We start from the raw sequence: 10,927 nt of genomic DNA, 5'->3' as shown, positions 1-10,927 counted from the left end.
CTCATAATCAATTATTTTGTGTATTACATACAGCACAAGAAGGCAGAACATTAGAAAACTTTCAGTCTTTCATTTCATTCTCTCCACATTATTTCCATTATGTCCCTTTATGTCCATGTTAATGCCTTTGCTCCTTTTTATGTCTCATTGACCACATCATAAATTTAGTAAGCAGTTGTTTCTGAAGAAATCATTGTCATCTCTCTTGCAGCCTTTGTTTGGTTTTGGTTTTTTTCATTTTATTATCCAAAGCTTTCCTCATTAGTCCATTTATAGACACTGAACCTCTCAAATTTGACATCTCTGAACCAGTATTGCATAACTTTTATCTACATCCCATTCTGCAATGTCTGTATGACAGCTGGAAATTATTGAGATTTTCACGTGAGCCAATCTTAAGCCCTCTTGAGACTCATCTGCTATCAATGTTTTGTTTTCATTTTATTTTTTTATGATCTTACCTAATAATAATCACCAAAAATATTCAAATTAGGTACTTCCGTCATGAGTTCTGGTTGGAACCCAGAATGGGAACTGAACACTTTTTCGCTGACTTTTTCATCCCTTCTATCCCATTTTCAACATTCACAGGGAGCAGTTAGAGGCTCATGCAGTAATTCATATTATTTGACAGTGCTCACTCTATCGCTTCATTTAAACCTCAACTTGTCTATCGCGTCCACGTCACCATCCCCCATCATCATCCAAGCCTCCATCATTGTAGGTAGCGGTAGACTTTAAAGCAATGATTGCCAGAGTCAGCCACTACAACGTGTCCGTCTGAAGTCAGAGCCAGACCTTGGGGTCCATAAAGAGGGTCTGCTGATGTGTTGATATAGGACAGGAAGGAGCCACTGCCATCAAACACCTGGAAATGTCGAAGATATGTATTATTTATATATAAAAACCTTACACAGCAGGGCTTTCATATATAAAAGGTTGACCGTATATAAAAGTTTTTTCATATGTTAACGTTTTACCTGTATTCTGCTATTGCCCCAGTCAGCTACAATGATGTTCCCATTAATATCCACTGCTACACCAGTGGGAGCATTGAACTGGCCGTTTCCTTCCCCATTTGAACCAAATTTCAGTACAAGCTCTCCTTCAAGCGTGAAAACCTAATCCGAGAAATAATGATAAAGATTTATTATTTTGAATCCTCTGAAACCATACTTGGACTTGATATGAAATATTAGCTTTTTTTTACCATAACATTACACTAAAACTATCCTTTAAGCTCAGTAAAATGCTGTACCTTAACAGAGTGATTATGGAAGTCTGTCACAATGATTTCATTGTTTTTGTTCACTGCTGCAAAGTGTGGACCTTTAGGAAAGAAAAACAGGAACAAAGAAATAGGTTGTACATTGTACAACGAACAATGTATTTTCAATTAGCTTTAGCCTCTTTTAACACTTTCAATTCGCAAGTATTTTAGAGAAAGGTAACACTGGTATTTGTATATCTGAATAGTTTTTGAAGTCTCTTAGAATGAAAAGAAAAAGGGGGAAAAAGAAAAGAAAAAACAAAATGTACAATATTTTACTGTTAAAGGTTGGGGTCATCAAGTGATTTAAAGGTCATAGGGTTAAACTTTAAACAGAATTTCAAGTGCACTCAGTTCTTAAATCAATTTTCAGACTTAGCAACTGCCAACCATCACCTAAATACTTTTATTAGCGCACGTAAATCTTCTGAGGTCATCAGTGATAGCTACAACCCTAGCCTCAAAACCTGGGACAAAAGAGAAATGCAAGTTAAAATGTTGTTTGTTCCCTTATTGCCAAAAGTTGGGGGGTAAATGCTTTAACCCTCTCAGATCTAAGCCATCAGTTGTCCCAATCCTTAACTTTTAGGACGTATCATTTTCATTGTTTTGGCAGTCAGGGGACAAAAGGGTACGCAATCTAATTGCTCTAACTGACTATTTATATTTCTTATACTTTGTGCTGGTCACCAAAAAATGGGGTCAGGGCAGCTAGCACTGCTTTCATTACCAGTGATGACTCAGACCTCATGGGGTTAAAAACATCAATGGTTTCTATATAGTACTAACTTTTTAAAGAGCCGTTAATCTCAAGACAATCCAGAATCAAACATTTTCTCTTCATATATTTGCCTTTTCTTCTTTATGTATATTTATTCTTTACAGCCCATAGTACATTTTTGGGAATTAAATTACGTGAAATAATATAATTTAGTCCACATTACCTGCAAACTGCTTGTCACCATTGCCCCTGCTTCCAAACTTGGTAATAAGCTTTCCAGTCAGCTGAAAGATGAAGACAGTACAAGCTTTGTTGTCAACCACAATAACATGTCCGTTTTGGTCCACAGACACACCCTTTGGTCCCATGAGTCTGCCAGAGCCAAGTTTTGCCTGGTGAACAACAAATACAAACAATAAGATTGCTGCATAAATCAACACTGAAAACATTAGAATGAGGGTTTGCTTGCAATAAAGTACAATACCCCTTCAACCCTGACATATCAGCACACATACCTTGAATTTGCCCTCACAGGAGAAAATGCTGACCCACTTATTGTCGTAGTCAGCAATAATGATGTCACCACTGGGGTGCACGGCTACACCAGTCGGACGCTGTAGCTGACCTGGCGATCGTCCCCGCACTCCAAAACGACTCTTAAATTCTCCCTCATTGCTGAAAATCTGGACATATATACATTGTTTAACTTTCGATATAAATTTGAGGTTTTTATATGAACCCTGCAGCTTTTCGAAGGCCATACCTGGACACACTGATTGTTGCTGTCAGCGATCAGTATCCTACCATTGGAAGAGGCAGCTACTCCTTGAAGATTGGTGAACTCTCCTTTATTCCTTCCCTTTGTTCCTGAATAGTGCAAAATATGATTTTAAATTCCATTATACATAAAAATGTTTTCATAAACAACTGAGACACTAACCTTTTGCATGAAGCTTCAATTTGAGTTCAATTTTCCTTGAACATACATTTGGACTAGACCTACCCCCTCAAACACAAAATACCCATGGATTGTGTTTTCTATTTTAAAAAGAAGGCTCATTTGTGTAAATTTTGTTGAAAGTAAAAGGTGAATATTTATGTTTTCTTTTTGTGTTACTGACTTTAAAGAAAGGCTTTCTATGGGAAGACCATTTCACATTTACCTAAGTTTTGAATGAATTGAAGCGAGGTCTAAAAGACATTTGAGTGGAATATTATTATCAAGACTAAAACTGGGCATTTCACCATTCCACACAAAATGTTCGTATGTGTGGTGCACCATACATACGAACATTTTTGTTCCAGGACAAATTTATGAAGTGTTTAAGGTAGGAGAAGATTAGCTATGATGTCAATACTAGAATTATTCTGACAGTCCTATCATACTTGTGTGCTAAGATAAAAACAAACAAAACAAAAAAAACAACAACAATACTACAATACTGACAATTTGGTGAATCTGAGCTTTTAAAATTCACAATGACATTACTTTAGTCCCTTCATAAACTGTAACATGAAACAGGTAACAGACACTGGAATCAGCCAGATGAAAATTCCACCATGTTGGAAAAAGTGATGCATATGATGGGGAGAAATAAGCCCAAATTAATTGAACCATTAAAAGGGCCTTTCAGTGTCACAAAAATGAGGATATATTAGCTTTAAAAAAGCAAGTGTACAATATCCTAGTCTGTCTATACGATTCGTTTCTTCCAGCTAAATGTCTCACCGATCCTAAAAATGAGGTCGTCCTCAATGGGGTTCTGAGTTTTGCGCCGTGGGGTACCAAGGGCACTGCTGGCCCTCTTTGAGCCTTTCTTCTTCTGACCAGGTGACTTTCCTCGTCTCTTTGCTCCTTCAGATGAGCCAGTCGATGGCGTAGCATTGGCTGCTGAGTTGGTTGCCGTTGTTGTAGAGGGAGAAACCTGGAGAGAGAGCAAAAAGGGAAACACAATACACAGTAACTATGAAGGTTATATGGTTTTTGTTTGGAAAGCTTCCTACATCCTTTGCCAAAGTCAATGTATCGATGAATTTAGGGTAAGCTCAATCAAATAAATTTAGGTTTTATAATTGCTTAAGTCATGTTGCTTGAATCATTGTTGCTCAAGAACTCTGAACTTCAAGAGACAAGCACGACGTGGTCAACAATACGAGCTTTTCTGTGTTGTGTGAGGACATTAGCACAAAGTTTTGCAGTGAGATTGGACATACTTGGATGCAAGTTTCGTTTGATGGGAAGAGGATTAACAACCTCTTAGGTTTAGGTAAAACTACTTGACTAGGCCTTCATAACAATAATTATAAAGTGAGTGTCAGACAGTAATGTCATAAGCTGATGTTTCAGGTCCTGATGTCCAGTGTCCTTCAGCACAGATGCTAAAGGACACTGGACATGAATGAGCCGTACATAGGCTGTTGGTGTATATTACAGTTGCTATTAAAGGAATTTAGACATTATTTGCCAAATGGATAGTAGAAATGTACTAATATTGAAAGAAAGATCCACCTACGTCTAGTTCAGCCTCTAGAGTCTTGGTGACAGTCAGTTTGAAGGGACTTCCTTTGATGTGCTGGTCATACAAACGGAGAGCCAGTGAGAAGTCACCCTCCTTTGGCACCGTGTACACAAATTCATATGTCCCGTTCTTGTGGTCCACTATCTCACCATCTACTATGCTGCCGTCTGGTGTGAATACCTACATCGACACATCATAATGTTTTGTCACTGTTTGCATTGAAGTGTGAACACAGAGTAGAACTTAATTTTATGGAGTTTAGGTGTAGAATGAACCTCAGCAGAGAGGATCGCATTTCCACTCTTGCAGGCTCCCCCTGACTTGTCTCTTGTTACAATGGTAACAGAGGCAGGATGCCCAACAATGCATTGCTCAAGACCTGCACCCATGGCTTCGCTCTGGCTTGCAACCGCACTGAGGACGAGAACAAAGACGAGTGTTAATGAAATGGCATTAAATCCAAAACCACATGGTTCAATATGTTTCATCATCATTGAAATGCCCCAAAACCCCATCCCCTTAGAGACTGTGTCGGCCATGGATATAATTCCTCAGCTGCATCTTCTTCAGTGCCTTATACCAACACAGTGCAGAGCAGTTACCTGAACGCTGCTTTTACAGAGTTTGTTATCTTGTTAATAGTTTTATATCGTCACTGCGTACGACTCTGGATACTGTAGCTCCTCTGACAAAGAAAGACTTAAATCAGAATTTATTGCCTTCCTGGTATAACTTTCAAAGATGCACCTTAAAGCAGATAGCTGATAAGCTGGGGTGCTTAATAATCTTTAATAATTTAGAAGATGACAATTTAGCCTGGAAAAACAGTTTGTTGTTCTCTAAAAATAAAATACAGCTAAAACATCTCGCTATTTATCACTGATTGGAATACTTTGGTATACAGCGGATTTTATAGATTGCTCTTATTTTCTTCAGAGTCAGAGTCATGTTCCCAAGCACAGCAGCAAATGTACAACAGAATGGCTGGAAATGAAAAGGATCAAGGTGATGCAATGGCCCGTTCCAGTCTTCAGCCTGACTGAAATGCTGTGGTGGGACCTTATAGGGAGCTGCGCATAAATGATACAAACAATGAGCTTCTCTGATTTTAGGATTAGGCTTAAAACTTTTTAATCTTTACACTGCAGTAGGTCTAGGCTGCTGGGGTGTTCCCATGATGCACTGAGTGTTTCTGTTTTTGTTTTTTTTTTCACCTTTTTTATTCACTATGTGTTTACACACCACTCTGCATGTAATCATTAGTTAGTATTAATCTCTGGCTCTCTTCCACAGTCTTTTGTCTTTCCCCTTTCACTTTAAACCAGTTGTGGCAGATGGCTGACCCTCCTTAAGCCTGCTTCTGCCAGAGGTTTCTTCCTGTTGAAAGGGAGTTTTTCTTTTCCATTTCCTTCCCCTATGCTTGCTCATACAGGGTTGGCTGACTTTTGGGTTTATTCTGTTTTTCTGTACTATTGTAGGATCTTTACTTTACAATATAAATTGCTTTGAGGCAGTTGTTGTTGTGATTTGGCATTAAATAAGTAAAACTGAGTTGAAATTGATTTGAATTGTCTCACCTGGTTGTAACAATAGTCCCCAGGTTGTGTATGGACTTCCTTAACCCATCTGTCTCCATCACCAGATCCAGCTGGTCGTTCTCTTCCGGCTGGCATGGCAAACCAAGACCAGCAAGCTCACCCAGCCTCTCCCACAGCTCTCGTTCCACCTGCAGGCTCGCCACACAGGGATCTCCAGCCAGAGCCTCCTCTGCCTGGGTACAGGTGGCTGTCATGTCCCCCTCTCCCCGTAGAAGGCTGTCTATCTGGGCTTGGAGAACCTGGAGACAGAAAAAGAAAAGTTTCATTAGACTGTTTCAGACTTTTTCATTTGATTTGTTTTATTTAAAGAAGTATACCAGTGACTGAGGAGGTTGTACTTTTACCAAAGAATCAAAGGAAAAATTAAACAAACTCTGTTCACCTTCTGTTTGAGTCCGTATGTAACTTCCAGCTCCATCAGCAGTACACTCTTTCGAACATCCAGCTGCTTGTGTAAGTCCTCGAAGCTCGATTGAATGTCCTCTTCAATGGAAGCCCTCTGATTGGTCAGCTGCTGGAGGATCTCTTTAACAAAGGACAGTACATCTGAAATCTGAGGGAGTCTAGAGAGGACACGCACAAAAGAGAAAGGCAGTTACATATCTAATTTGCAAAACAACAATAGCAAGCTTTCTTTATGCTACATTTATGTTGTTAAATATTTACATATGCAACCTGTAACTTTAATTGAGAAAAATTAATAACATGTTATTGTTAATGTCAAGATTTTATAGCCTGGTAAATCATTTGTACTGTATTTTGCTCACTGTCCACTAGATGTCAGCATCTCTTCTTTCCTCCATCCACTGTCTGTCAATAGTTACTTGTGACTGAGTTATATTAAGTATGCCTACATTATACTTTAACTGAATATGTCAGTTGTTATGCAACTTGTTCTCCACAGCAAATACATTTGTACCTGTTGGAGCTACAAGAATGAAATGCTATCAGCTGATTTGTATTTTATTTTTTTCCAATTTTGCAAACGAAAAAATGTGACTTTTAGTATTTTAAGTGCGATTTGAATGTGGGACCTACATTTACTACTCCCTGTTTACTAATAATTCCCTACATGAATGGATGGGTATTTTCAATATAAATACTTAGTAACTTCTTTAACTTTCTACCCAAGCCCGTATGTCTTTTAAGAAATCTTTTGACTATCTCATTCCCACAGTAGCATTTAAATTAAATTCCAGAGATTATTTGTCTTTCTTGAGAAAAGTCCTTGGCCCAGAACACTGTCACTCTTCTATTTTATTCTTCTATCTTTTTTTTTTCTTAACAAATGTGAGGCATTTAGGGAACATCTGTGTTTTGCTGCAAAAAACAATCAATGAGCATTGCCCAAGTGACTCTTAAATGAATCTTGCTTAATGAGAGAGCCCTCTCCTGGTCTCTGGGAATTACTAAAAAATATACAATATATAAAAATAATAAAATCCTAATAAACTCCAGCTGATGTTTATCATTGGCTTACTTCTGCAGTTTATAATACATATTTAAAAAAAGTAATTCAGCATTAAAATTTTTGGGGGGGTTTGTGTGTGTTTTTGTTGATAAATGGAAACTAGCACCACTGCACAACAGTTTAACATAAGGGTTTGTTGGGGGCACAGATTAATGGACTGAATAAAGTTTCTTAATGTTGTATCAAGTATTTCACCCTGTACCTGTCCTGAACAGTGCCCAGTCTTTCCTGCAGGTTGTTGCGGTGCTGCTCGAGGGCCTGGCTGAGGGCCACCTTAGGGTGTTCTGCATGGTTGGGAAGACAGTCCTCACACAGAGCGCACTTGCAGGCAGAGCAGTACAAGTCAGCAACCTGCAAATTGAAAGGATTACATGAAGGGAGGAAAGAGGAGAGAGAAGCTACACTATTAAGAATTGAATGCCCCATGATAGCCTAGATATATTGTTTGTCTTTAGTTTAGTCTCATTGTTGTACAGTTGCTAATCAGTAACTGGATTAAATAGGAACAACATATAGATAACATGGATTAGGCTTTGGGCTTACACTTTGCAGTACATGATTCAGTCATTTCTATATGTATGACTGAATCTGAATCTGAAAATACATGTTACAGAAATTCCTGGAGGAACCCACCCGAGGGATTAATAAAGTTTTATCTAATCTCTAATGTGAATTCAAAATTTACTGTTGAGAACCATAACTTGCTCATATCTGTCCTATAAACTTTGTTTTTGCATCATATTTCTTAACAGGGCACAGTTTTATTTTCTGTTATAGTCACTTAAACTGTCCAAGAAATAGCAGCACACATACCTCCTATAAAACTGCAACTTTTTAAACCTTCTAGTTTGTAGACAACCTGCTCTACTTAATGAGCTACAGCCATCCAGTCTTTTAGAGTCCAGTCTTTACTTTAATTACAAGTATGTAATTGGTTCCATTTGTCTGTTTATCTGGCCATGTTTTAGCAGGCTAGTTGCCACAGTTTTCAAGATATCATGTTCAAATTTAGTCTGATGGTAGATACCAATAAAGGCTCAAGCTGATTTTATTTTTGCTGAAAATCAGTTCAAGGTCACACCAAAAGTGAAAATCAGTAAAAATGTTATATTACCCCAATTTTTTATGGCTCATCTTTAAACGTTACAGGTATATACAAGGCCTTGGGCGACATGAGTACCTAGGATGGCTAAGCATTTGACTTAGACCTTCATTGTTAGTGCCAAAGGACAAAGTTGACATAGAAGACAAGATTTAAAGAAACCATATTGAGTGTGATATATACACTATGAAAGGGCACAGAGTGTGCTGTACCATGCACTTTTTTTGCAATACGATACGATACGATATTACAATGAAACCATATTTGTAGAATCACGAACTGCGTAAAAATATATGTTAAAATCTCAAGTTTTTACATGATAAGAACCAATGATTTTTGCAGATTCTGCTCCCACCATGTAGGCAAAGGTAGTAAAATACACTGTTTTAGTATGCAATGCTTCAAGGCCAATAATATGTGAAATGTGAATTCAGAATTTACTGTTGAGAACCATAACCGTATTTTGCAATACTATTCCATACGATATTACAATGAAACCATAGAGTTTTGTAGAATCACGAACTGCGTAAAATATATGTTAAATACACCATTTTAGTATGAAATGCTTCAAGGCCATAGGTCAAAGGTCTGGGTCACACGAATCAAGAAAAACCTTGGGGGAGCTAGAAACTTTCTTTGTTTGAGCTCTTTAAAAAAAAATACAATATTACTTGAATTCACAATGACACAAAAGATTAATACGCTTTACTAAATTGCCATATGAATAATGCTAACATCAGCATAAATGATCTATAAAAACTCCTGATGTCATCAGCACACATAATCTGTGAAAACATCCGATATGAGAATAATTCAAACGCCATTTAAGTTAAATGGCGTTTGAATTATTCTCATTTTGTTCATATAGGCATATACTACCAAACCCAAGTCAGAAAAAATCAAAGAGTTATCGTTTGTTTGTGTAAAACTTGAGACGCTTGTCATGTGTTGTAGGTAGATGTCCTATCTTTGGCTTCAGTTTCAGTTTAGCTGGCAGGGACAGTCTATATTGGAGGTAATATTGGAGTGTGTGAATGTGTGCGTGAATGGGTGGATGACTGGATATGTAAAGCGCTTTGGGGTCCTTAGGGACTAGTAAAGCGCTATATAAATACAGGCCATTTACCATATAAAATAAATAAATAAATAAATATGGATTGAATATAAAAATAAATAAGGATTATAATATGGAGGTTAAGCATAAACATGAATGGATATGAACAGAATTACAGGCGAGGCATAACTTTGTATGGTATTGGAAGACTTCTGGTTTCCTTTTGTACCACTGATGTTTAACAGAAACGTTTATTCTTAGCCAACTGAAATTAACCTCCAAGGTTTAAGCTGATTTTGGCTTTGTGCGATATGTGGACACGTTTTTGCTTGCTTTCATGTCACTTTTCATATGTAGTTCAGGACATTTGCACACCTATTGAATACCTACCTTCCCTGCATGTTGTGGGCAGGCGTTTTTGCCAGGTGGAGCCTCCAGGACGGTGCACTCCTCACTGCTGCTATCTGGGGAGTGTTGGTGGGCCTCCATCTGCAAGTGGCAGCCTGGTGAGGGTAAACCTCCAAACACACCCCTTTTTCCACTCTGCAGCCAGGGGAAGGGGCTTTATGTTTAGATACAAGGTTCCAGATGTATTTTTGTACTGTTTGTTTTTGTAAGCTCCTTGTCTCACCCTTTTATTCCATTGTGTATTCAACATAAAAAGGATCAAATGTTCATATGAACTCCTTGTGATAACTCTTGGCGGATGCTAGATCTCTGGAAAAGCACATCAACATTTCACACACAAAGAAGAATGCCAGAAATCCAGATGCAGGTTTGGTTTTTCTGTAATTTCAGGGCACAGTAATCCAGGCTTGTGAGCTTGTAGTCAATGAAACTTGGCATAGGTTATTCCACTATGGGGGGAAAGAGTGTCCAGGTGTCCACATTTAGGTACATATCCCATTTAAAACATCTTTCTGCTTCCATGTGTTGTTTCTTCAAGCACATAAACCGAGTGAATGAAAGTAGTCAATCCTCTTTAGGTCTTATTGGGTGAAAAGCAATGAACTATGGTGTTAATTTGATTCACATAGGGTTCAAGCTGTGGGCAGATCACACTGTGTCCTGCAGAAACGAGACAGAGAGAGGGATGAGGATTAGTTGGAAAAGCAGATAAACACAGAGAGACAAGAGAGATTATTTACTTAAGCTTCGAACTCTTGACTGTGTTCCTTTATACTTTTTCATT

The 10,927-nt window shown here is 38.1% G+C and overlaps 1 protein-coding gene across 1 annotated transcript; it reads right to left on the bottom strand.

The window, feature by feature from the left end:
• Positions 1–715: 715 nt before the first annotated feature.
• On the bottom strand, positions 716–10,224 carry LOC146635467 (tripartite motif-containing protein 2-like). The gene is made up of 13 exons (XM_085350567.1): positions 10,126–10,224; positions 7,782–7,930; positions 6,491–6,671; positions 6,088–6,347; positions 4,786–4,924; positions 4,505–4,690; positions 3,721–3,916; positions 2,755–2,858; positions 2,507–2,674; positions 2,215–2,383; positions 1,259–1,329; positions 981–1,121; positions 716–868 (listed from the first exon to the last, which is right to left on the bottom strand). Exons 1-13 carry the CDS (start codon positions 10,222–10,224, stop codon positions 716–718), a joined length of 2,016 nt encoding a protein of 671 aa, XP_085206693.1.
• Between the last annotated feature and the right edge of the window lie 703 nt (positions 10,225–10,927).

The sequence above is a fragment of the Diplotaxodon limnothrissa genome, linkage group LG3 (assembly GCF_057381915.1).
Source record: "Diplotaxodon limnothrissa isolate DT_005_m linkage group LG3, D_limnothrissa_male_GT1.1, whole genome shotgun sequence".
NCBI classification, from domain to species: Eukaryota; Metazoa; Chordata; class Actinopteri; order Cichliformes; family Cichlidae; genus Diplotaxodon; species Diplotaxodon limnothrissa.
Note: the sequence above shows the minus strand (reverse complement) of the source record. Positions and strands in the feature narration are given on the sequence as shown.